This window comes from Rutidosis leptorrhynchoides, chromosome 6 (genome assembly GCF_046630445.1).
Source record: "Rutidosis leptorrhynchoides isolate AG116_Rl617_1_P2 chromosome 6, CSIRO_AGI_Rlap_v1, whole genome shotgun sequence".
Lineage (NCBI taxonomy): Eukaryota > Viridiplantae > Streptophyta > Magnoliopsida > Asterales > Asteraceae > Rutidosis > Rutidosis leptorrhynchoides.
Window position 1 is genome coordinate 182,064,924 of NC_092338.1, and position 27,093 is coordinate 182,092,016.

The window sequence follows — 27,093 nt, forward strand, 5'->3', positions numbered from 1 at the left end:
TGATCCGTCAGCCTCCTTCAATTTGGTTGCGGCATTCCTCTATGAACCTTTCGATGCTTGAAGACACGAGTGTATGGTTGTTGTGTTGCTTGTTTTGATGTAGTTAACTGTTGATAGAATCGTTTTTAATGATTTGTTACTAGTTATTAATTTGTTTGTCACAGTGTGATAGTTCAATCAGATCACATGATCTATTCAATACATACCGGACTACCGGAGTCATCACAGGCAAGGTAGAAAAAGACGCGAGACGGGACCGAAACGGTAGCGACCTCAAAACGTCGCAACGGAAAAAACGGGGCCGAGACGGGGTCGAAACGGATGTTGACTAATGTTGACTTTTATATATATAAATATATATTTACACATATTATAGAGCTAAAAAACCTTCGTTGACAAATTTGTACCTATAATTGCTATTAACGTTAGTATAATACAAAATGGAATACTAAACTAAGTCAATTTTGATTGATTTGACCGACTTATGACTGATTTTAACAGAATTTCTGACTTTTGATCGGTGTTGACCCAATTTTTCCTGCATTTGACCTGACTTTTGATCGTTGACCGGCTTATAAGAAAACGGGACGGGGTCGAAACGGTTTAGTCACCAAAACGCCGCAACGGACGTCGAAACGGAAGCAACGGACGCCGTTTACAACAGTGATCACAGGATCGTTCTAATTTAAATGTTTGTTTTCCAAAAAATATAAAAGTTATAAATATTATAATAAATATAAATATATAAATTATTATAAATTAAATTAAATTAAATTATAAATAAAATATTACTGAGTAAAATATAAAATTAAAATAACAAAATTAAAAAGGAGTTATTGATTCTTTCTGAACATGAAAGTGAAACAATCGCACCAGAGTGAATTACACACACAGGGCTCCATCAGCACCCCATTTTCGTTCCAAATCTAGTGTAACCAACTTCATTACATTACATTTCCTACAATTACAATTACAATTACAATTAGGGTTTTCGATTTCATTTCACTATTACTTATACATACAATTCCAATCAACATCATATATGATTCAGGTGGTGATTAATTCATGGATCCAAAGCCTTCGTCCACTACTAGATCGAGAACAAGGTTGAATCCTAATCGACAAACTTCATCATCTTTATTATCAAAATCATTTTCAGATGCAACTACTCAAAATCAATCCGTCAATTCTTAAAAATCTATCCTGTTTTTCTTTTCTTTTTTTATTGGCTATCCAAAAAAAAAAAACCCTAGCTGTTGATATCACTCGATCCGATTTCACTTCTTATTTATCTTCAATTTCCTATCATTATTCTCGGTTCGAAGACATTATGAATCATTCTGATAAAGATGGTAATGATGGCAATGTTAATCATAATGATAATGATGTCTCTTGTCGACATGAGAGAGCTGGTGAAGCGTTAGTTGCGTGTTTACGCCAAGTGCCTGCATTTTATTTTGAGGATTTTGCACATGAAGATGGAGCTACATTTAGGGCTGCGAGTCCGTATTCTACGGTTGCGGAGAATAGTGTCTTGCAAGAGAAGTTGTCACAGTATTTAGATGTGGTGGAGCTGCATTTGGTTAAGGAAATATCCTTGAGGTCGAATTCGTTTTTTGAGGCGCAATGTCAGTTAGAAGATTTAATTTGAAGATCGTTAGAGGGTTTAATCGAATCAGGGAATTGAAGGAGACAGTTGGGCTTTTGGATGTTGATTTAGTGGATTCTGCTTCTCAAATTCACGATTTGAATGTCAATCGAAGCGATTTGTTGGCTTTGCAGGAGAAGCTTAGGCTTATATTATATGTTAACCAGTCTGTTGCTGCTGCTCTTAAGTTGGTATTTCTTTTCCTATGGTTAGATAAAGTGTCACTGTTAATAAATAGCAGCTTTATGATTTCAATGTTACTTTATGATCGTTGGATTTCTATTCTCTTACTTATTACACTTTTAAAAGTTTTTATCAATATTATAGTAGATGTAGATATTAATGAAAACTAGGAAACAAGAGATAATTACAACATCACTCATTTGTGGCTACATGTTCTCTTTTCAATCCATTTGGTCGGCTGATCAATGAAATAGAAAAAGAACGATTCGAGGTTTTTAACATCACTCCCTGCCATGACCAGATCGATGTAAGGAACTCAGAAGTTTGGATGTGCGTTTAATATGATATTGTGGCTTGATTATGCCTCAAAGCAATCTAATTTGTTGATTTGTTTGTAAGAAAACTGATTTTTGATATGTATTTAAGATTCTTTCTTATTCCTAGATTTGAGCAAGTAAATAAATCCGGTTATGGTCCGTAAAGTTGTGCAAACTACTATGCAAATGGACATCCACTAACCTGCTACACGAAACTGGAAGTGTATTCACATAATTGCTGGGGTTGAAGCCACTAGGTTTGTCTTTGGTCCAAATGTTGAAGGTGATGCTTGATTAGAACCTCTTTATCACTGTAATGTATACGCAAGAGTGAAATAAACCTATAAGAATATCCACAAGCAGACACCAACTTTTTGTGCATTATTTTGTTTGAACTGATTACACAGTAATACATTATAAAAGTTGTAACGTAGAATACAGAATTGAATTGTACACTAGGAAACTTTTCTTTAGATATTTATTGTAAAAGGTCTTATGGTGTTCAATCACGCCATCTCATTGTATACTCGGAAAGTTTTTTGTTTATGACAGATAGCTTCCCTTAGTCAGTGGGAGGGCTAGGTTATTAGTTATTTGGTTATTATCATAAAATGAATTTTGCTTGGTGGCAACTGAAAGTAAGTGAATCAACAATGATATATAACTTAATTAGTGTCTTTCTTTCCTGTTTATCTTTTAATCATCATAAAAATAAAAACATACCCCATTCAAGGCTTGGGCATATGAAATGATCATAAATCTCTTTGATTTGTCTTGTAGCTTGTTGCATCTGCTGATTGTGCTGGAGTATTAGATTTCGTGGATGATTTGAAGCATTTTCTGGTATATGATCACTGCCTCACACTTGATCCTTCTTATATGAGTATCTAAAAATGTAGTTTACAGTTCTGTTCATTGCTGTTTATTAACTTATTTTGATATAGTTGAAAGAAAGATTGTTTAAACTTGGGGTTGTTTCTCAGTTTTAGAACCAGATGTGAGGAAAGTATGGTTGCCTTCTGTCTCTTATATTTGTGCTATATGCTTGCTAAAGTAAAATGAATGCCTATGCTGTTATAATTTAGGTAAACCGTCACATATGTCTATAAAGGGGGAAACCTTGCTTAGCTTGCTGGCAGAGTAAATGTAGATAATGTTGGTATTGAAATATGCTTAAGCTAATCAACAGGCTATTATATTTTAATATTTAATTATGTAAAGAACTATTATAATGCATAAATTACAGTGCCTATTCAGGAGTAGAGTAGAACAGTTATTACCATAAAATCGACGTTTAATGTTCTTGGTATCTAGAGGTTTTTTCTTAGGCTTCTTTTTTCTAGAAGGGGTCCCTAATATAACTTACAGGCAATTATATGCGAGTATGCGACCCATAATATCTTATGTAATTGGCAAGATATGTTTCTCACAATCTATATATATCATACATCTAGTTGGTACAAGTGCTAGCGTTGCAATGCTACAACGTCAACCTTTCCATAAACAACCACTTACATGAAAATGACAAACTCACATTATACCAGATATAAATTTAAGGCAAAACTCATATATTGGTCACTGTAGTTCTACCATTCTAACAGTTAGGTCAATATGTTATCTCAACTATTAACTTACTATAAAGTATAAACCTATAGTTTGCATTCAAGTACTTCTGACCAACCCATAAACAATATATCAAAAAATATAATGGGACTTGACTTTCATGGTTAATATATCCCCACTAGCCACAAACCCTTACACATTTAGTGACATCTTGGTTTAATGGTTCGATTATTTTGTTACACTTTTTTATATCTCTCAATTCCAAACTCTATAATTGTTTCTATTTTAAAATTTCATATTGAATGCAAATATATTTGACTATAGTATTGTTTCGATATTAATTCATAGCCGCAAAACACATTTCGAGAACATTACGTTTGCCACATAATAGGGCTGAATTATGTGGCTCATTTTGAATTTCACAATATTTAGATACGATGGAGTGGCATCCTCTCAAGTTGAGTTCAGTGTGACTAATCATGTCTCAGATAATAAGCATTGGGTTCTAATGGCCTACAAAAGGATGTAGCTTTCCTCCAAAATAATGGACCCACTGTTTTACTTGAGGTATGTGCAGCTTTGTAGTACCTAGAGTTGGAAACATCATTCTTGTCAGCCAAGAGGAGAGGTGATATGCAAAAGCTAGATATATTTATATATTTATGTTAACTTTCTCTTAAATAAGGTTGTAAAAGTCGTTAGTCGGGAACTAGTCGGTCGTGACCTTGTAGGGACTAATCGGCCAAGTCGGAGACTAGTCGGACGTTGATCAACTTTGACTTTGAATGTATATGACCTACCTTGACTGATTTTGACTGAATAAATCCCACTTTGAACTAATAAATCGGACTTTTACCGACTAAATTGGACTCTTGACAACTTTGACCGAACAAATCGGCCAAGTCCGAGACTAGTCGTAACTAGTCTGATTACTTCAAAATCCTGACTAGTCGGGGACTTTAACAACTATGGTCTAGTGTAATGTGTATGTTTAAGGTTTGGATGAATGATTTATAATGAGGAAGAATGTCATATAAGTAGAGTAAATGAGGTAGGCCTGTGTAGTATATACAAGAAATCCTGTATAATGGACATAATATTAACCCAATAGAGACCAACGTAAACTAATATGAAGTAGCAGTATGACTGGTATGTATCATGAACCGAGGTGCTATAGGAGATCATGTTTATAGGTTTTATAATCTGCAAGAGTCTTAGGATTGATCCACCTGTATATACTTTCTTGTATATATTAGCTGTGCCACGGTTCTGGAGAAAGGGTTGGTTATTGATATAGTTGACTGTGCGTCTTGCTCATTTAAAAGCTTCAATTAGTAGATGAGTGGCAAGAAATGCAAGGATTTTGTGAAATAGGTCATAGGGTTAATCCCAAATCCTTGCAATTTCACAGGGAATAGCTAAGCATTGCATGAGGTGTGGTCCTTGGGGAAGGGTCGTATCAGATCCAAAATATCCCGGGTTAGGGTTTCCCGTAGAAACAACCTTTCTGTGAGTAGATGGTTAGCGAGTTAGCAGTAGTCTTATACTCTTATATCAAATTACATATAGTTTAGGTCTGAAAATATTATCGAATTTCTGAACACTGATGATGTTGATGTAATGTGCAATTTTTACAAAGTTGGTCACCTTTTTAGTTTCTTTGCCTGACTCACAAGATTGGTATTCACTGTCTTATAATGTTATTTATTTATAGTATTACCATTTGCTATTTAACAATACAATACAGATCAAGAAAATTTGACCTTGTTGAATATTGTTGACTTTGTAACTTTTCTACAAAAGATACTTAGAATAAAGATGTCTTACATAAATATTACGTGTTGCTGCAGGTGGTGGCCCATCGCTTGGAAGTAAGTTAAAAAGCCTGTCATCTGAAAGCTTTGTTCAACTCCTTAGAACTATTTTTAAGATTGTACAGGTAATGTATACTGGTAAATGGAAAATTTTGCTTTATCTTCAATGATCAATGAAGTAACTTGATTTATATTCTACTAGTGAATGCAGGCACACTTACTTCGAGCTTCTGAAGTTAAAAAAGCTGTTGAGTGGATAATTTCAAACCTTGATGGACACTATGCCCCTGATTCAGTTTCTCCTGCAATTGCTCATGGTGTTTTGAGCGCAGAAATGGATTCAGGAAATTGGATATCTTCAAAAGGTGCGTTCTCGGATGCTGCACGAGGCGGATGTTCAGGAAATATTCAAGTGAGCCTTTATTTATTTATTTATCAGGCTATATGTCCAATGACTCTGTTAAATTATTAATAGTCTATATCTATATATGACAAACTTGTTATTGTCACTGATATTCGTATTTACAATTCTATTTGTGTTTGATATATTTCTCTTGCAGAGAAGTGACTATCATCTTCGACATACAAATCTCTGATGCCTTTTCAACTGTGGATTTCAGCACACCGCAAGCGAAAGCCAGGTACTTATATTCATTCATGTTGTTTACCCTGTAGATGAAATATCATTACTTGTTGCAAATCACGCATACTAAAGTATTTACATTGATAGTTTGATACTATCTTCTTGTATATCATATGTATTTTCAAGTATGTTCCTTTGGCTTAGAGAGCAATTATAATCCATTTACCTAGTTAAGAGTGTATATGGATACATTATACATCCAGTAGTGCAATATCACAAACAGGTCAAATCTAAAACGCCCTAAGATTGAAACAAGTCAACTGGGCTCAATAACCGCCCAAATTGTTACATCTTTATTAAACGTCTTTATTCAGATTATAATCTACGTTGCAGGCTTAATCGGGATATTGAGCACATTCTTGGATGCATTAGATCATTGCCTTTTTCCAAGTTAAATGACCCGGGGACCCCACTTGCAGGAAAACTTGAGTCCTTGGTCCAAAGAATATCCGCTAAAACAGAACAATAGTATATGATAGCTAATCTCATTAAACATTCACAAAGATCAAACATATCTCTTATTACGAGAATCATCATTGTGCAATTGACTCGAGGTAAGGCCTTTTTAGACAACTTTACTATTACCTTATAAGTTAGGGATGTTCATGGTTTGATTGAAACCGTTTAAACCGGCCAAACTGAAGGGATTCGGTCGCTTTGGCCAGGTTCATTTCGCATAAATGATTTAGTAGTTTGGGTTTCTCTAAAGCGTTATATAATTCGGTTTGCGTTTTCAAGACTTAAATTGAATGCGTAAACCAAACCATAATGCATTATAATTATTGCCGTGTAAATTAGAAAAGGTTAAGTATGTTTGTTACAGACAAATGTTAGTATGTTTTTTTAATTGATATTTTTAGACACTTCTTTACCAATATTAGATTATGTATATATATATATTTTCAAAGAACTTGTAAGCTAATAACACTTGCATCATTTGCCATATTATTATGTACTTTGAATGTGTTTTAATAAAATCTTTTTAAAAATTTAATTAAACTAAAATATTGGTTCAAACCAGTCCAACCAAACCGATTACAATTCCTATGGCTGGTTTGGTTTGAAAATTGATATATTCGCCATCTTTTTTGATACATCACCGTTGTGATTTGTTTCAAGTAATCATTATCATATTCGGATACCAGTGTGATTTTGATGACAAGTTTTTATATTCGTTGGCATCCCAGGTGCTTCATCTTTTTGCAATTTTTAATACAATTTTGTGAGTAGACTACTTTCGGTAGTTAGGACTACATCTGTGTATATTCAAATGGTATAGATACGTCAGGTTGGTTGATTTTGTTGGTAGTGAATTTGATTGATTGTTACATAAAGCATTTGTTACAGTTTCTTTATAGATTTGTACAATTAAAGACACTTTTGATAGTTTAGTACACATGAATAGGAACCCAGATTGGATCCAGACTGCTACATATTTATATTTTCATTTTGTGATATATCAAGGTTGATCTAGATGTTAACCTGAACAAAATGATGTCAGATTTTATGACAACCTTGATCGGTGTACACAACCATCACACGATAGTCTAGTACAAACATCAGTAGATCTTATGGTGGTCAGGGAAAATAAAGGAGTATATCCCTCTTAGTATTTTTCCACTTCTGTCTGTTGCTGCGGAGCCTTGTGCTATTGGTTTGACACTCAGTATTCTCATTTTCTGATATAACTTGATTAGTCGCGGTAAAAATAATCGTCATCCCCGGATAACTTGAATGGAGAAACTTTGCGCGTTTACTTTAATGGTGTACTGTCTTGGGTTTCTAACCTAATATGAAAAATCTTTTGGGCTGAATGATGAAGACTTGTGACTCATATCAGGGTAACTTGTATGTCAAATTATTACATAATGTCCTGTTTGAATGATGGTTACATCCTGGAAAATGGAATCCCAATATATTATAGGTAAGTTAAAGTTAATTGAGAGCAGGGGGAGATTTTTCATGTTCATATTACTTGGAGATACTTTTTACTTAGTTTCATGTGGTTTGATTAAACCAAAACCTTTTTCTTTAAGATTCTGAGTGTTTATTTGGGAAAAAAGTGATTGATGGATTGTTTTAACTCCGGAAATCGTGCGAATCCGATCAGAATTTGAATTTACAAGGGCATAAAACAAACAATCGGATTAATCTGCTTAAGCAGATTAATATCTAAGGGATCGAATTCTGATGGAGACCGGAATTCAATTGGAGTATAATTGACCGTGATTATCTAATATGACTTTGACGGTGTAATGTTAGAGTGAATGATGACGAGACACATATCTCTTTCATAATCGTAACAAACTGGCGTAACAAACTTTCCTGAATTTACGGGCTGACGTGGCACCGACGCTCCACTCTTGTGCCCCTGCCTAGATATTTTGGAAACCGTTTGCAGCTGACAGATAGTCTGTATACTTGACCAAGTCCGAAGGGCTGATGTGTGAGGACAACTATTTCTTCACGGTGCTCTTCATCCAGATGACTTCTAGACGGCCTGCATACTTGAGTTTTGCCCGACACTTCTTACCCGATGACTGATTGCGGTTCCGGTCACCTTTGTTTTGTGTGCTCGGATCCTGCTTCTTGCCGGTGACGGTTTTTATTTGTGCCCTTTTGTCTGTTTTACCTTGATGGATATTCATAGGTTTTATACGTCTAAGGCATATTTTGATACGGATCGGGTGTGTGTATCATCATGGTTTAACCATGTTAGAGATACATGTTAGTTGTTTTATGTGGTTTAACTAAAGCTTATTTTGATACGGATTGGGTATGTGTATCATCATGATTTAACTATGTTATCATGGTTTAACCATGTTAGAGATACATTTTACTTAGTTGTTTTATGTGGTTCAACCAGGTTATATGATTTTTTGACTCTTTCATGTATCCCTTTAAGATATGATATACTAATGATGTATGGATAAAAGTTAATTGATAATGTTGGTAATATTACCACGTGACGACAAATTACTAAACTTGGTACTACATGTTCCATTATATGACGATAGAACTTATAGTATTTGCAAGGTAGAAGCAGGATTCGAACCTGAGACCTCTTGCAAAGAACCCGGACCCTAACCAGGGAGGTATCTAGTGATGGTTACTTATAGTATTTGAAGTTTAGACAATACTAGGAAGTATACGTGACTTGAGATCAGCGGCGAGTTTAAGTAGTGATTTGTGGGGTCACGGGACACCGCTAGTTTAAAAATTATTAGTAGAAAATACTCTGTAAACCAAATAGACGTCGATATGAATATGAATATATGATAGTGAAATTTTTAAATATGAATGTATGTCGTGATTGTAAAGTCGGGTTGCTATCCCATCTCGTGTAAAATTCATTGTTATTTTCGTGTCTTTTTCATGGGTGATTCAAAGTATGTAAGAATTGGCCACTAACGTCAATATTTTGAACTTCTTCTACCTTTCTGCTCTCTCATCACCGTAATCCAATTTCCGGTAGAAGCTGAATTACCGTTCAAGTCAGTTTTTCGCTACATCTCGCCTGTTCATCTTCTTGGTCAGTAAACCCTAATCTGACTACCTGCAATTTCTTCTTTTAATCGTTTCTGTTTACTGTTTGTTTCAATTATTTTCGTTTTTTATTTCCTGATTAAACCATGCCCCAAATCCCTTGCTCACCTTTCACCCCTTCATCTTCAAAAAACCTGTCTCAATCGAAACCTCCATTTGTCAATGGTAACCAACATATCAAATATAGGCCGATTAATGAGGGTGTTTGGGTTGAAATTGATCGCAACAAGAAACAGACATCTCCAAATATCCCTAACCCTAATAGCAGCAACCTACAAAAACCAACCATTCATAATCGATCCTCATCACATCATCCATATTCTACTAGGCTAAATACATCCTCCAATCAGATCTATAATAATTTTAAACACCGTGAGTCTAACATTAACCTCATCAAACGTTTCGGGAATCATAATACAAAGTCGGCCTATTATGCTCCAAACAATGCTCCACTACCGATTGACAAAACTAGAATCACATCTTATCTATTCCATAACTTCCCTGACAATTGGTGTTCTATGGACTTCTGGGATATCTTCAAAAAGTATGGCAATATCCATGAGGTTTACATTCCTAAGAAGACATTAAAAAGTGGAAGAAAGTTTGGATTCGTTAGGTTTCTAGACGTTCCTGAATATCATAAGGATTCGCTTGCTAGAAGACTCAGTCTTATCGTGGCCGGTGATTATCTTCTTAAAGTATATAAGGCTCATGAAAATGTAGGGGTCAAACAAGGTGCACAACATAACAGTTCATCTTCTGGGCAAAAAAACAATATCAAGACAGCCTTTTCTTCTCCGGTGGACGATAGGAACTTCAAAGACGTTATCCTCAACAAGCAGGCTCCAAGCAACAATATTCCTACGATCAAGGTAAATTCTAATGACGAACTTATTCAAACCCTTGGTCAAGCGGTTATAGCTAAGGTCAAAGACCTTGAATATCTAGAATATTTTAGTGAAATATGTGAAAGTGAAAGCCTTAGTGGATTCACTATTAAATATCTAGGAGGACATGACCTAATGCTTATATTTGAGGAATCCGACCCGGCCCTTGAATTGATTAACAATTCGGACCACCCATTATGGAAATGGCTCGAGGATATTAACCCATGGGACCCCGAAGTTTACAAAACTTCTGGTAGACTCGCACTTGTTAACATATTTGGTGTCCCTATTACCTGTTGGCTTGAATCCACGTTCATTGATATAGCCAAAAACTGGGGGGAGGTTATAGAAACGTTCAATTGTTCAATAACTAATGAAAACAATCAAGACCTTTCCCACGGCTCGGTCATTATCAAAACTAATAACTTCGCTCCAATAAATGGCCACGCAATTGTTAATCCTGGTGATATCAATCAAGCAAAGGTTTATATCAATGAAATTCAAAATTTTTCTATGTTTAACCCATATGGCGACATTGATAATTCCTCAAATTGGGACGATGAAAGTCTCTCGGATGGCCATATTTCTGATGAAGAATCTCATTTAGACTGTGAAAATCGGGTTGAAGGTAATGTGGATAAAATCTTTCATGATAACAATCATAAAATTGACCATTCACATGTACCCAATTCATCTAAACGTGTGGATACTTCACATTTCAATAATAAATCTCGTAGTCAACCCCATCAACCAACAAACATGTCGAGTTCTGTCAATTGTAATGCTAACCCCAATACCCATTCACCAAACCCAACCAATCTTATCACCGATGACAATACACACTGTTCCGAAAGTATACCTTGCCCCCCATGTGATGATACGCCTCCACCCATTCCTGATTTTACCTCCCACAAATTAAACACCAACAATTCAAATCCTATCATTGTCGAAAATATATCCTCAAACATATCCGATACCCCACTGTCTTTTACATCCATGGATACAAACACCCCAACCCAACAAAATAATGATAATACCCCACCTTTTCCTCAAACTTCAAAAACCCCAACTCAGCCTAACCCCGATAACCTTAACCCACCAGACCATGTGATTAACGGTAATGAGTTTTCAAGGCCCAATACCGTTCGGCCCACCACACAGGACCAACAGACATCTACTACTGAATCGGCAAGGCCCATGAATGATAAATGTGATCAGGACCGTAATAATGACAATGAAACGAATCCTATTTTTTCCTCAAATGCTCATGGGACAACAATGCAAGGTGATGATGAAATTGAATCAAAGATGCAGCACAATCTTGATACCTCACCTATTAACACCCAATCAAAATCACCTCTACAATTTATGCCTGCACCAAATATTAAACATCAAACAAACTCCGATCCTTTCAACCTTGAACCTTTACTTGTTAAAGATAGAAGTATTGCTAAAAAGAGAAAAATCTCCAACACCACTGCCTACCCCATCCCTAACCCAAAAATCACTCCTCAAAATCCGGACATTAAAAGACCTCGATCCAATATGCTTTATATGAAACATCTTGCAAGAAGTGGTCAAAAACTCAGAATTTCACAGTTGGCTAAACGTTGTAAATCCACATCTAAAGGTGGCGGAAACACATCCGGACATTCTAGGGGATCTCATTTGGACACGGTACGTCATAAAAAGAACAATAAGACAGGATCCTTCACTAGTAACAGTCTGGACACATTTGAATTCGGGAAAAGTATCGGGATCCGTTGCAACAAACAATGATTCCAACCTCCGTTTCTTCGTTATTGTAAGTTTTTCTCATGTGTACAATCTCATTAAATATTCGGGGTATTGGGCAAACGGGTAAAATAAACTGGCTTAAAAATATTTGTAATAAAGAAAAACCAACAATTTTTGGTCTTCAAGAAACTAAATGTGGACAAACGAGCGACAACACCATAGAATCCTTCTGGGGAAATTCTGATTTTAAATTCATCCAAAAGGACTCGGTTGGTGCTTCTGGTGGTATCTTAACTATTTGGGATACCAATATCTTTTCCGTTACCAACGCTATAGAGGGTGAATTCTTTTTAGCTATTTGCGGGTCATGGGCGGGTCATAACTCTGAACTCGCATTCATTAATGTTTATGGTCCTCATTCCAACGCGAAAAAATTAAGACTCTGGAACGAACTCACATCCTTCATTAATTCTATTAACATTCCTCACATTGTTTTTGGAGATTTCAATGAAGTAAGAAATAAAACGGAACGTATGAATTCGGAATATAATCAACCTTGGGCGGATAACTTTAATAGGTTCATCAGTAATTTAGGTTTAATCGATCTCCCATTAGGTGGTAAAAAGTTTACACGAATATGCGAAAAAACAATGAAATTTAGTAAGTTAGATCGTTTCCTAGTTTCTGATGGTATCTTCACAATCTGGCCCAACACATACTCCAAAACTCTTGATCGTGACCTTTCTGACCATTGCCCCATCATCCTAAGAAATAATCTTATAGATTCTGGCCCTAAACCTATACGCGTGTTTGACGCATGGCTTGATCTAAAAGATGCTGAATCTGTAGTAGAAAAGGCTTGGTCACTTCCTACTAATGGTAATAGACCTGATTGCATTTTCCGTAATAAACTAAAAAATGTTAAAATGGAACTTAAAAAACACAGTAACCAACTCGATAACATTGATTCACAGATCCGAGAACACTTATCCGAATGTAATAATTGGGAACAAACCGCAGAAACCAGACCATTATCCGAAATTGAAAAACAAAAATGGCTTGATGAAAAAATGCAACATATCACTAAAGAAAAAAAGAAAATTAACATGCTAAAACAAAAGTCAAGGATTAAATGGGCACTCGAAGGTGATGAAAATTCAAAATATTTTCACAATTACATTAAACGAAGAACAAATAAAAATAATATCCACGGTTTGTCAATTAACGGTTCATGGTCCGAAGACCCCAATTAAATCAAACAAGAAGCATACTCATACTTTAACAACATCTTCCAATCCAAACATCTCTGTGATGAATGTCTTTTTGACAATGTTTCACATATCGAATACATCACCTCGCTGGATAACCAAATCTTAGAATCTAAATTTAACGAAAATGAAATTTGGGAAGCCATAAGTAATTGCGACAGCTCCAAAGCACCAGGTCCGGACGGCTTTAATATGAAATTCTTCAAAAAACATTGGGATCTGATAAAACACGACCTCATTAATTCTCTTGATTGGTTTTGGACCAACTCGGAAATCTCCAAAGGCTGTAATGCATCCTTCTTCACCCTTATCCCGAAAAAACCTAATCCAATCGGACTAAACGAATATCGGCCAATATGTCTAATAGGTAGTTATTACAAAATCCTCACCAAAATACTCTCCAATCGCCTTGCAAAGGTCATCCATAAAGTCATAGGTTCTGAACAAACCGCATTCCTCAAAGGTCGAAATATTCTCGACAGCGTCTTAATTGCAAATGAAATCATTGATGAATTAAAACGTAAAAAACATAAGGGGCTAATATTCAAAGTAGACTTTGAAAAGGCATTCGATTGCATAGAATGGGACTTTCTTTTTAAAACCATGCAATTCATGGGTTTTGGTTTAAAATGGATTAGCTTCATTCGTGCATGTCTTTCCTCTTCATCCATCTCTGTCTTAATTAATGGCTCACCCACCAAAGAATTTTCTCCCGGGAGAGGAATTCGTCAAGGTGACCCCATTTCACCGTTTCTTTTCATTATTGTCGCCGAAGGCCTTAATATTCTTGTTAAAAGAGCACTAGCCAATGGTCTTTTACAAGGGTTAAGAATCGGAAATGATAACCTCATCATAACGCATCTCCAATATGCGGACGATACGATCTTCTTCGGTGAATGGAACAAAAGAAGCGCCAAACATATCTCCAAACTCCTAAAATGTTTCGAAAATATATCGGGCCTCAAAGTTAATTTTCGCAAAAGTAAACTTTATGGTATTGGTACGTCTATAGCCGAAACCGAGCAAATGGCTAGATACATTAACTGCTCTGCAGGGTCTACCCCATTTACTTACCTCGGCCTCCCTATTGGCGTTCCCACTTCTCACATATCTTCTTGGCAGCCAATCATCGAAAAATTTGACAAAAGACTATCGGATTGGGCTGCTAAGTCAATTTCCTTCGGGGGTCGCCTCACGATCATTAAATCTATCCTAAGTAGTATTCCACTATATTATTTTTCCTTATTCCACGCACCATCCGCTATCCTTAAGGCTCTTGAATCTAAAAGAAGAAAATTCTTTTGGGGGGGTTCTTCAAATGATAATAAAATTAACTGGATTAAATGGGATCAAATTATTTTACCATACGAAAATGGGGGTTTAAATGTGGGTTCTCTTTTTGCAAAAAACATATCACTACTATGTAAATGGTGGTGGCGTTTTAAAAATGAAGATAATGCTCTTTGGGTAAAAATTATCAAAAGCATCTACGGGCCGGGGGGGGGGGGGGGGTTGGATTCTAACATTTTATGCAGGAACATTTCAGGTCGCACAATTTGGAAAGAGATCATTAAAGCAGGAAAAGTCGCAGACAACGTCGGAACATCTTTCACTTCATCAATTTTAAAACGCATTGGAAATGGCACAACGATAAATTTTTGGCATGATAAATGGATCGGCTCTGAAAACCTAAAAACTTTATTTCACAGATTATACATGTTAGAATCACATAAAGAAGCATCCGTTGCCGATAGAATTCTACACGTTAACTCCACCTCGATTGGAAAATGGGAATGGACGCGGATACCTAGGGGGCGTGCTATGAATGAACTTGAGGAACTCAATAATCTATTATCTTCAGTAACTATTTCAGATCGCCCGGATTCATGGAAATATTCCCTTGACACATCCGGCATCTTCACTACCTCATCGTTGTCAAACCTGATTAACACGCTAAAATATGGCATCAACTCCAGAAATCTATCTCTACCACGTAACAAATACGTCCCACAAAAGGTATTCATATTTTCTTGGAGGGTCATTCAACAAAAAATCCCTGTCAGATGTGAACTTGATAAAAAAGGAATTGACCTGCACACCATATTATGTCCATTATGCGATAATCATATTGAAACCGTGGATCATGCGTTGATAAATTGTCAAAAAGTATCTTCAATTTGGATACAAATACTCGATTGGTGGAATCAAAATAACTCAACAATTTCTAACATCAATGAAGCTATCATCTCCGATGAAGGTTTCTCACTTAACCCCATTGGTGCGTCCTTATGGCAAGCTACCAAGTGGATTACATGCTACATTTTATGGAAACATAGAAATCTAAAGGTCTTTTCAGGTAAACTATGGAACTCTGCAATGATAATCTCCGAGATCCAAACCCAAAGCTTTAGTTGAATCTCAAACCGCTCACGAAAAAAGTCATCAATCGTCTGGCATCAATGGCTCCTCAACCCTTCCTTCTATGTGTCATCCACTCCAAACCGCACCGGAATCGGTTAATATGGAACCTTAAAATCGGTTAGTGCTCGTTTGTTCTACTTAGCCGATGGGGGTTAGATTAAATGGGTAGGTTGTAGTCATCTTTGTCGCCGCTTGATTGGCACGGCTGTCTCCTCCTGCCCTGCTTGTGTTCCCACAAGTTCATCCCTCATTGTGTTAGATAGCAAACGTCACTCCCGATTACCCCTCAGTCTTATTTTCTCCAATCTTGTTCCGATTGTTTAGTTTGTCTATAACATTGTATAGTAGCATATAGGGTCTTGTATTGATATATTCCGGGTATAATAATAATATCTTTGCTTTTCAAAAAAAAAAAAGAAAATACTCTGTAAATTGTATAGGATACCACTAAATTTAACTGGATGACCTCATATCTTTTCTTAATTTATAGCTTTTACTTTAAAATGTATACTACCCCACTATATTTAACTACTCGGACCCAATATATTTTCCGAACTTGTAGTTTTTTAAAAAATAAACAACCACTAAAATAGCATTAAAATACAATTGGCAATGAAAAAAATTTCAGGACCACATTGACTTTAGATCCTGAAATCGCCACCGCTTAAGATACATAGATACATATAGTTTTATTCAAAATGTACATGATATTACGACTTATGATTACTGTTACAACATGCAACTAATTTTTTGATCAAAAAAATACAAATAACAATAACTTTTTTTAATAGAATACGACTTTTAGGAAGTGATATCAGTGGGAAGGGACTATTAAAGTATATTTTTTCTTCAACAGAATGCATAAAAGTAGCTAGTCCATTCATATAACTAAGGAACGTCAGTCAAATTCCGTTAGGTTTTTTAGGTGACGAAGATAGTGTCACTGGAATTCGATCAGTAGTAGCAGAGCAGTATAATGTCGCTTTTGTCTTTCGCACTCAATTAATCATATTGCTGTATGTATCGGTTTACATCGTGTTCCATGTAAATTCATATATCGACAGTTTCATGTATATCATCATGCACAACCATTTATATAGAAATAACGTATGTGTACAATTCGTCTTTCACTCGATCTACATATTTACGTTATCAACATTATATTCACATATAAACACATTAGCATACACTCACGTACATCGAGTAGTTGTGTTTCTGCCTCATCTCCACCCCGATGGCTATCGTCGACCAATACACATTAAGATGACCTCTTTTTTTTTTTTTTTTGCAGATGTACGCGACCTAATCGGGTTATCATGGCCCACAAGATGTTTTATTATGAGGTGTACTTGAAACCTTCCATCTGGTGACGGTTTCACATACACTTGCACATATATTTAATTAGATATATACATGTATATAAAGTTGTTTAAAAACACCTTTAAAATGGTAACCGTTCTATATTTGAATTGTGACATGAAAGTGTTAATAGAAACTGATTTTAGTAACTTTCATTATGCGCTCAAATGTACAGATTACAGTTATGGACATGGTTTCCCAAAGCATTTTTGTTTGAATTGGGTGTCGAGTTGCACTTGGTTGATTGTACTTCACGAGCTAACATCAATGGAATCGGGAGATATTGTGGTTAGTATATTGTTGTTACACAAGTTACTTTGATTTTGGAGTAAATGATTGTTTTTTATTCTACATTGTTGCAGTTTTGTATTTATTTTTATGTGAGATTAATTTTAACTTTATTTGTTCTGTTTCGAATTGGGCAGGATGAGTCTTTGAAAAATGTACGAAGCCAAGTTTGCCATTTATGTGGGGATGTTGACAGCACAGGAAAGGTAGACATATTCATCGCTTCTGAATTTTGTTCGATACCAGTTTGCAGACTGTGTTATGAATATGAGCGCAAGGATGGTTCTTGCCCTCAATGCAAAACGATTTACAACCGACAAAAAGGTAATTGTCGAATCATCATCATCATCATCATCATCATCATCATCATCATCATATGGCGTTTTCGTTTAGATTGTATTCCCGTTCGTTGGAACCTATCCGCGAAAGGAATAGATATTGATTCTATTGTATGTTCGGTTTGTAATAATGGAGTTGAAACCCGGGATCATTTGTTTTTTGATTGCGATGTGGCTCGTGCTTTATGGCATAGAATCCAGATTTGGCTCGGTTGCGGTATGCCTCAAGTTTCTTCTTGGGATTCGTTTGTGGTTTGGTTAGAGGGCGTTCGATTACCGGTCTCTTCAAAGAATCGGATCATTGCGGTCGTGGTTACTTCTTTGTGGGTCTTATGGCGTTTCAGGAACGGTGTTGTTTTTCACGATTCTTTTTGTTCTAAAAGTAGTTTATTCGATGTTATCAGGCTTTTTTCATTTCGTTGGTTTAAAAATATAGGCCATTTAGTTTCTAACTGGAACTTATGGTTGTCTATGCCCTTGTAATTTCCCTTAGCGTCTTGCTAGGGATCGTTTTATTTTTTTAATATATTCTTTGGCCGTTTAAAAAAAAAATCATCATCATCATCATCATCATCATCATCATCATCATCATCATCATCATCAATGTTTATAAGTATCAAAATAGTAATGTAGCATATGTGGTAATTGTTTACTGATACAAGAGTATTTTGACTTTATTTGAGTATAGGAAGCCCTGCTAGTTATGGAGACACAGAGGAGGATTCTGATAGTAGTGTTAATCATCCTTCAACAGCTATTCAAAATTATAAGCAGGATATATCTGAACGTATGATGAGCTGGCGCATGACATACGGACGAGGGGAGGAGACTACTTCTCCAAATTATGATAAAGAGGCCCCCCGTAACAACATACCATTACGAACAAGGATACAAGAGGTTGGATGCCGAATCTACATATTATATCTCTTCATTGTGCTAGTTATATACTCCCTCCATCCAAATTTAATAGTTCACTTTTTCTTTTTGTGATATCCCAAATTAAGAATTCACTTCCATTAATAGATAAGAATAATGGGGTAAAGTTCATTTATACGTTTAGTGTTTACTATATGCATGTAAAATAAAAATGTATGTAAAAAGTTATGCGTAAAACTCTAAAGTAAAAAAAAAAAAAGTATTGTGATAATGACATTTCTTAAATGGCGTGTGTTTTGTCCGTGGGCTATTAAATTGGGACGGATCCCGGATATGTCACGTACATCCGAGTAAAAAGAACTCGCGTTCCCCGGGCAGCCGAACAGAAAAAGCTTATAACTATCGGTTTGATATATATTTTGCTTGTTATTAGGATTCTGGTGAGTTGTCAGCAGGATCTCCTGAAAGTCTTTCAGTGGGTTCTTCACCTGCTGGTGGACGACGGACACCTTCACTTCATTATCATGCATACGTTAATCAATCATGTATGTTTCAATCGTACTATAGTTGTAATATAATGAGCTGTTTTTAGAATACAGGTTTCTCATATTCATTAATGTATTCCTTATGCAGCAAACAGTACTGTTATCAGGGAGTTTAGTAGTCCAGGAATAGGAAATCTTGCTTTTAAAGAGCGAGTCGATAGAATGAAGCAATTTAAGAATGTGGCTCCTTCGACAACAGCTCCATCGACCACTAGCCAAACTGCTTCCGAAAGAGGTCAAGATTGTTAGAAATAGGAGGTTATGTATATTATTTGTGGAAGAGAGGATTGATGATTTAGAAGTTTGATTGATCTTGAAAACTCTTCTTTTATTGCTTATTGAATTGCTTTGTTGCTTGATTACAAATGAGGGGTGAAGCCCTCTATTTATACTACTCAATGGATTAGTCTAGATCACTCCATCATCTACTACTATCTAGATATTTCCTAGTATTTCTAGACCTAGATATTTTACAAGATTATTCTACACACATTCTACACACTTTTACTACTACATATTACAAGAAGTTTCTACATAATGGGCTATAATCTTGATCCAAAATATTTGTATACTTGCAAGCCCAAATCCAAAACAAATAGCCCATAATCAAGTTTAGTTTCCAACAGCCCCCCTTAAACTTGATTTCGTTACTCCGAGCATATTCCGTAATCTCTGAAAAGTCTCGTGTTTTAGAGGCTTTGTGAAAATATCAGCAACTTGGTCAAGTGACTTCGCGTACTTTATCTGCACCTCTTTATTTGTAACACACTCCCTGATGAAATGGTATTTCGTATCGATGTGCTTGCTTCGATCATGGAAGACTGGATTCTTTGCTAGAGCAATCGCAGACTTGTTATCCACATATATCTCTGTAGCTTCCTTTTGAAAAAACTTAAGCTCATTTAGTAACTTCCTGAGCCATATTGCATGACAGGTGCACGATGTTGCTGCTACAAACTCGGCTTCACACGTTGACAGAGTCACAATGGGTTGCTTCTTCGAGCTCCATGTGAACGCCGTATCTCCCATATAGAACACGAAACCACTCGTACTCTTACGATCATCTATGTCTCCAGCCCAATCACTATCACTGTATCCAACTAGCTTGAAGTGCTCAGAAGGCGAATAAAACAGGCCATAGTCAATCGTACCTTTGATGTAGCGAAGTATCCTCTTGGCCGCCTTCAAGTGATTTATTGTAGGTGCTTCCATGTATCGACTTACTAGTCCAACTCCGTAGAGAATATCTGGCCTCGTGCAGGTTAGGTACCTCAGACTTCCAACCAAACTCTTGTATTGTGTTGGGTCCACCAAGTATCCTTCATCATCTTTTGACAATTTGAGATTGCAATCCACCGGTGTATTCATTGACTTGCAGTCAGTCATCTTAAACTTCTTGAGCACCTCATTCGCATAACCTTCTTGGGATATGAATATTCCTTTTTTCTTTTGTTTTACCTCGATCCCAAGATAGTAAGCCATAAGTCCAATGTCGGTCATCTCGAACTCCCGAACCATTGCTTTCTTGAACTCCTCAAACATTTTGGGATTACTACCGGTGAATATCAAGTCATCCACGTATAGGCACACAATCATAACATCTCCATCATTGCTAACTTTGGTGTAGAGGGCATGCTCATGGGGGCATTTCGTAAAGTCATTCTGCTGGAAATACTTGTCTATCCTGCTATTCCATGCCCGAGGCGCTTGCTTCAACCCGTATAAGGCCTTTTTCAATTTTAGCACCTTATTCTCTTGGCCTTTCACGATGTATCCCAAAGGTTGTTCTATATAGACTTCTTCTTCTAAGTGGCCATTAAGGAACGCGGATTTGACATCCATTTGATAAATCTTCCAATTATGTTGAGCCGCAAGTGAGATTATCAATCTTATAGTTTCTAGACGAGCGACGGGAGCAAATACCTCGTCATAGTCTATGCCGGCTCGTTGACTATATCCCTTCGCCACCAACCTTGCCTTATATCTTTCAACTTCACCGTTGGAATTCTTCTTGGCCTTGTACACCCATTTTACACCAATAGCCTTATGTCCCTTTGGTAGTGTGGCAAGATCCCACGTATTATTCTTCTCGATTGCTTGAATCTCTTCGTCCATAGCACATTTCCACTTTTGGCTTTTTGTTGCGTCTTCATAGCTTATTGGCTCACAATCGGCAAGAAGGCAGAACAATGATAGATCCTCCATAGGCTGTGTTACCTCGTACAACTCCTCAATGCTCCTTGTGTGATGTTGTAGCCTACTTGATTCTCCTCCTGATGTTGGTGTCACTTCATTAGGTGTAGTGGTTGGAGTATGTGGAGAGTGCGGAGATGGTGTACTAGAAGGTTCTTGAACTTCTAGATATTCTTCGTTCTTTGCAGTACTCTCGAATGGATAAGGGAGAAAGTCGTAGTTCTCCTCTTCGGGAACATTCCAATCCCATGTTGCTTCTTCATCGAACACCACGTCTCGACTTGAGATTACTTTACCATTCTTGGGATTGTATAGCTTGTAACCCTTCGAACTTGAGTCATAACCCACGAATATGAGTTTCTCGCTTTTATCATCGAGCTTCGTCCTCTTCTGATCTGGCACATGAGCATATGCCACACTTCCGAACACTCGAAGGTGTGAGATGCCGGGCTTCCTTCCACTCCAAGCTTCAATGGGCGTTTTGTTCTTGACACTTCTAGTGGGCGAGCGATTTGATAGATAGATCGCACAGTCCACTGCCTCAGCCCAAAACTCCTTAGGCATCCTTTTGCTCTTTAACATACTCCGAGCCATATCAAGAATGGTCCTATTTTTTCTTTCCGCAACACCATTTTGCTGAGGTGAATACGGAAGGGTTAGAGGACGTCGTAACCCATTGTTGTCGCAAAATTCCTTGAATTCCTTGGATGTGAACTCTCCTCCACGATCGGATCTCAACGCCTTTATGGTGAGACCACTTTGATTCTCCACAAATGCTTTAAACTTCTTGAACATTCCAAAAGCTTCCGACTTCTCTTTTAGAAAATAGACCCATGTCTTTCGACTAAAATCATCAATGAATAGAAGAAAATATCTATTTTTACCAAAAGACGGTGGGCTGATGGGTCCACACACATCCGTGTGAATAAGTTCTAGAGGTTTCTTCGCTCTACTAGAAGCTTCTATTGGAAAACTGTTTTGAAAGTGCTTTCCTAGAAGGCATCCCTCACATATTTGATCCGGATGATTAATTGGAGGCAAACCCTTCACCATTCCTTTACTTGATAATAATTTTAAGCCTCCAAAATTTAAGTGCCCGTATCTCATGTGCCAAAGCCAAGAATTATCTTTGAAACATGCTTTTAAACATCTTGGAATGTCATGTTGAATATTTAGCATGAACATCCTATTCGTTGACATTGGCACCTTAGCAATCAAACCTCCTTTTTGGTCTCTTAAAGAAAGGGTACGATTTATCATGTGAATATCATAGCCTTTCTCCAAGAGTTGTCCAATACTCAGTATATTCGTCATCATATTGGGCACATAATACACGTTAGAGATAAATTGATGCCTTCCATTTTTCAAGCGGATGAGAATCTTACCTTTGCCTTTAACCGGGACTTTAGAGGAATCTCCGAAGGTGATATTTCCACTAATTACCTCGTCTAACTCCACAAACATGTTTTTGTCACCGCACATATGGTTGCTTGCACCCGTGTCGAGATACCACAAATTTGATTCTCCGTTATCTTCACCTTTGCATGCTAGTAACAAAGTGTTTTCCACGGCTTCAGTATCTTCTTGTGCAAAATTTGCTCTTTCTTGCACGTAATTGTTTGACTTCTCGCATTCCGAAGCATAGTGGCCAAATTTATGACAATTATAGCATTTGGTTTGAGAATTGTCATACCTTGGCTTTCTACTTGTGTAGCCTCTCCCACGACCTCTTGTCGGGTGAAAATCTTGACTTCTTTCTTCATTTTTGTAAGAACTATAACCTCCACGTTTGATATATCCTTGCCCTCGTCCTCGGCCACGTACTTGACCACGACCTCGTTGACTCGTTTGATGAGTCTTTTCACTGTTCTCTTCCTTGAAAGAGAGTTTTGCTTGTAAAGCTTGCTCCAAAGGCTCCTTATTTTTCTTATTGAACCTCTCTTCATGGGCTTGTAGTGAACCCATGAGTTCATCGATAGTCATTGATTCTAGATCTTTAGACTCTTCGATGGCTACGACTATATAGTCGAATTTTGAATCTAATGATCTAAGAATCTTCTCAATGACTCTTACATCACTTAGAGTTTCACCATTCCTCTTTAATTGATTGACAATCGCCAAGACTCTTGTAAAATAATCGGAAATTGATTCTGAGTCTTTCTTATTTAAGGATTCGAACTCACCTCGTAGTGTTTGTAGTCGAACCTTTTTCACCTTTTCAACTCCCTTGTGAGAATTCTCCAAGATCTCCCATGCTTTCTTGGCGGTGGTTGCACTTGCAATTTTCTCAAAAGCTCCATCATCTACACTTTGTTGGATGATGGAAAGAGCCTTTTGATCGTTCGTCTTCATTAATTTTTTCTCCTTGCCGAGAGGACCTTTTTCTGCAGGTTCCTCATAGCCTTCCTCCACAATCTCCCATAAGTCTTGTCCACCTAGGAAGGTCTTCATTTGGATGCTCCATCGATCATAATTATCCTTTGTGAGACGAGGAAATGTGATGACATTGTTGGCCATCATCTTGTCGAACCAAGCTCTGATACCAATTTGTTAGAAATAGGAGGTTATGTATATTATTTGTGGAAGAGAGGATTGATGATTTAGAAGTTTGATTGATCTTGAAAACTCTTCTTTTATTGCTTATTGAATTGCTTTGTTGCTTGATTACAAATGAGGGGTGAAGCCCTCTATTTATACTACTCAATGGATTAGTCTAGATCACTCCATCATCTACTACTATCTAGATATTTCCTAGTATTTCTAGACCTAGATATTTTACAAGATTATTCTACACACATTCTACACACTTTTACTACTACATATTACAAGAAGTTTCTACATAATGGGCTATAATCTTGATCCAAAATATTTGTATACTTGCAAGCCCAAATCCAAAACAAATAGCCCATAATCAAGTTTAGTTTCCAACAAAGATATCGACGCTAGTACTGATGTGATAATCGATGAATCATTGTTGTGAGTCTATTAGTTCGTGTTTCAATCTGGATGGTTTTATTTACGATGCAATTATGGATTTTGCTAATTGATTGATGCTATTTGTTTTGTATGATGAAGGAACGATGAAGCTCGTCAGCCTCTTTCAAGAAAGGTTTCTTTTCCATCATCGAAAATAAATCCATACAGGATGGTTATCGTACTTCGATTAGGTGTTCTTTGCGTCTTCATCTACTATCGAATTACAAATCCTGTTAGAAATGCATACCCTTTGTGGTTACTCTCTGTTATATGTGAGATATGGTTTGCGATATCTTGGATATTTGATCAGTTCCCTAAATGGCTTCCGGTGAATCGTGAAACGTATCTTGACAGACTAGCTCTTAGGTAAAACACATCTCCATATTTACTTATTATTTCATAATCCAAAGACTAAATTACAAAATTGGTCCTTGTGTTATATCGGGTAAAGGGACAAAGTTTTCGTTGTTCAAGCTACCCGGATAATATGAGTGGAAGGGAAAAGGAAATATAATAAGATTTTTTAACGGCTGTTAGTGATAGGGACCACCGGCGTAACAGGTGCAAACCACACGACCATACATGTAAAAAAAGCACAGGGAAATCTGGTGTTATTTGTAGAATTTCTGACACTAAAGTATATGAATAGGTATGACCAAAATGAAGCATCACAATTGGCAGCTGTTGATATATTCGTTAGTACCGTAGATCCTTTAAAGGAACCTCCGCTTGTAACAGCAAACACTGTTCTATCGATTCTCGCAGTTGACTATCCAGTTGATAAGGTTTCATGTTATGTTTCGGATGATGGAGCTTCTATGTTGACATTCGAAACATTAGGTGTAACATCACAGTTTGCAAAGAAATGGGTGCCGTTTTGCAAGAAGTATAATATCGAGCCACGAGCTCCTGAATGGTACTTCTCTCAGAAAGTTGACTACTTTAAACATAAAATTCAAAAAACATTTGTAAAAGAACGTCGAGCTATGAAGGTAAGGTCGATTGAACCTTCTTTGTTTGCCATTTTTACACATTAGTTATTTACATAAAAAAAAGTGAATACATTATGTGTTTCCTTTGTTGCAGAGAGCATATGAAGAGTTCAAAATTCGTATAAATCGAATTGCCTCCAAAGGCGAAAAGGTTCCTAAAGAAGGATGGACCAAGGGTGACGGTGTACCATGGCCTGGAAACAACATCAGGGATCATCCAGGAATGATTCAGGTAAAGTTTCTGATTTAAAATTTATAAGTGATAAAGGACACTATACACATGTACTAATTATATATGGTGGAGGATTTACTGTTCAAGGGGGTAAAACCATCATTTTGCAGGTTTGCCTTTTTCCGTTGGATGGCCACCAACTTTATTGATAATCACCCATAGAATATGCATTAAAATGTTGTACTGTACGAATATTTAGATAGCCTAGTGGTTGGGGCCTTGAGTTCCTTGCAAGAGGTCAGGTTCGAAGCCTGTCTATGACGAATATTTAGTGGTGGCCAGGGATGGGTTGGAAACAGCCAGGGAGTAATCCTGCTGGGCTGCGTACACCAGAGTATGGGGTCGGATTACTCGACCTCTCGGGTAGCCCGAACAAGGAAAACCTTCTACCTTATACCTTTTATTATGTTGTATTGTACAACATGTTACCGTGCAGTTATGCTGTATGTATAAAAAAAGATGTGGATATCTCAATGCCCTTTTCCTTTTTTTCTCCGACGTTAACGTCATCGTGATGTCATAATGACATCATCCCTGCCTTTTTTGGGCTTTTTTTTCCCAACGAGGCCATGTGTAATTAAATGAATTTTTTTTTTAATTAGTAATATTTTCTAATATGTTTACAAAACTAGAAATTTGAAAAAAATCTTTACAAAACTAGTAAAACCGGAGTTTCAAACTCCGGTTTGGGCCACACCGGTGTTCCAAAGTCCGGTTTCTATCTACTTTGTCCACATGGCAGAGTGACATGGTAAACCGAAATTTGAAACACCGGTTTGCCACGTGGCATTTTTGTTTTTTTGTTTTTTTTTTTTTTAAGGATTCTGGGATGAGCTCGTTTATTTTTTTAGAAAGTTTTTTTACTGTAATTGTTAATAATTGATATTCATTCCTTAAAAGAATTACCTTATTAATTACGGAGTAATAACTATATGAACTTTCACTTCTCAAACTACATTAAAAGAAGTTTCAAATTAGCTTATTAATAATTGATATTCATCCCTTAAATCTAGCAAAAATAATTAAAACTTTTTTCTGAAAAAATAAATGAGCTCATCCCAAAATTCCTTAAAAAAAAAAAAAAAAAAAAAAGAAAGCCACGTGGCATACCGGTGTTTCAAAGTCCGGTTTGCCATGTCACTCTGCCATGTGGACAAAGTAGATAGACACCGGACTTTGGAACACCGATTTGGCCAAACCGGAGTTTGAAACTCCAGTTTTACTAGTTTTGTAAAGTTTTTTATAAAATTTCTAGTTTTGTAAACAT

General features: G+C 36.6%; 2 protein-coding genes across 10 annotated transcripts in view; both read left to right on the plus strand.

Moving 5' to 3' along the window:
* The first annotated feature begins 883 nt into the window (after nt 1–883).
* LOC139853004 (cellulose synthase A catalytic subunit 3 [UDP-forming]-like) overlaps nt 884–27,093 on the plus strand; it is a 31,697-nt gene continuing 5,487 nt past the window's right edge. For 3 of the 9 annotated variants that reach the window (XR_011761251.1, XM_071842364.1, XM_071842371.1), the window contains exons 1-9: nt 17,497–17,674; nt 17,812–17,998; nt 18,701–18,909; nt 19,322–19,433; nt 19,522–19,671; nt 24,557–24,602; nt 24,702–24,968; nt 25,252–25,594; nt 25,689–25,826. Coding sequence is in view for 8 of the 9 variants with exons in the window: in XM_071842364.1 (XP_071698465.1) it covers nt 17,504–17,674; nt 17,812–17,998; nt 18,701–18,909; nt 19,322–19,433; nt 19,522–19,671; nt 24,557–24,602; nt 24,702–24,968; nt 25,252–25,594; nt 25,689–25,826 (1,623 nt within the window). In the remaining variant the exon portion in view is untranslated. Of the gene's footprint in view, nt 2,992–4,143; nt 4,340–5,561; nt 5,651–5,727; nt 5,938–6,085; nt 6,167–6,501; nt 6,723–17,318; nt 17,371–17,496; nt 17,675–17,811; nt 17,999–18,700; nt 18,910–19,321; nt 19,434–19,521; nt 19,672–24,556; nt 24,603–24,701; nt 24,969–25,251; nt 25,595–25,688; nt 25,827–27,093 lie in introns of those variants that run through there. The other 6 variants (XM_071842369.1, XM_071842370.1, XM_071842365.1 and 3 more) reach the window with 6 other exon arrangements.
* On the plus strand, nt 12,419–17,397 carry LOC139854286 (uncharacterized). Its single transcript, XM_071843599.1, has 4 exons — nt 12,419–13,484; nt 13,974–15,962; nt 16,953–17,043; nt 17,319–17,397. Exons 1-4 carry the CDS (start codon nt 12,419–12,421, stop codon nt 17,395–17,397), a joined length of 3,225 nt encoding a protein of 1,074 aa, XP_071699700.1.

Coding starts and splice junctions, on each gene's coding strand:
- LOC139854286 (XM_071843599.1), top strand. CDS start 12,419: ATGTGTACAATCTCATTAAATATTCGGGGTATTGGGCAAACGGGTAAA. Junction 13,485..13,973: donor GATTAAATGGGCACTCGAAG/GTGATGAAAATT, acceptor TATGTCTAATAG/GTAGTTATTACAAAATCCTC. Junction 15,963..16,952: donor AAATCTAAAGGTCTTTTCAG/GTAAACTATGGA, acceptor TAGGTTTTTTAG/GTGACGAAGATAGTGTCACT.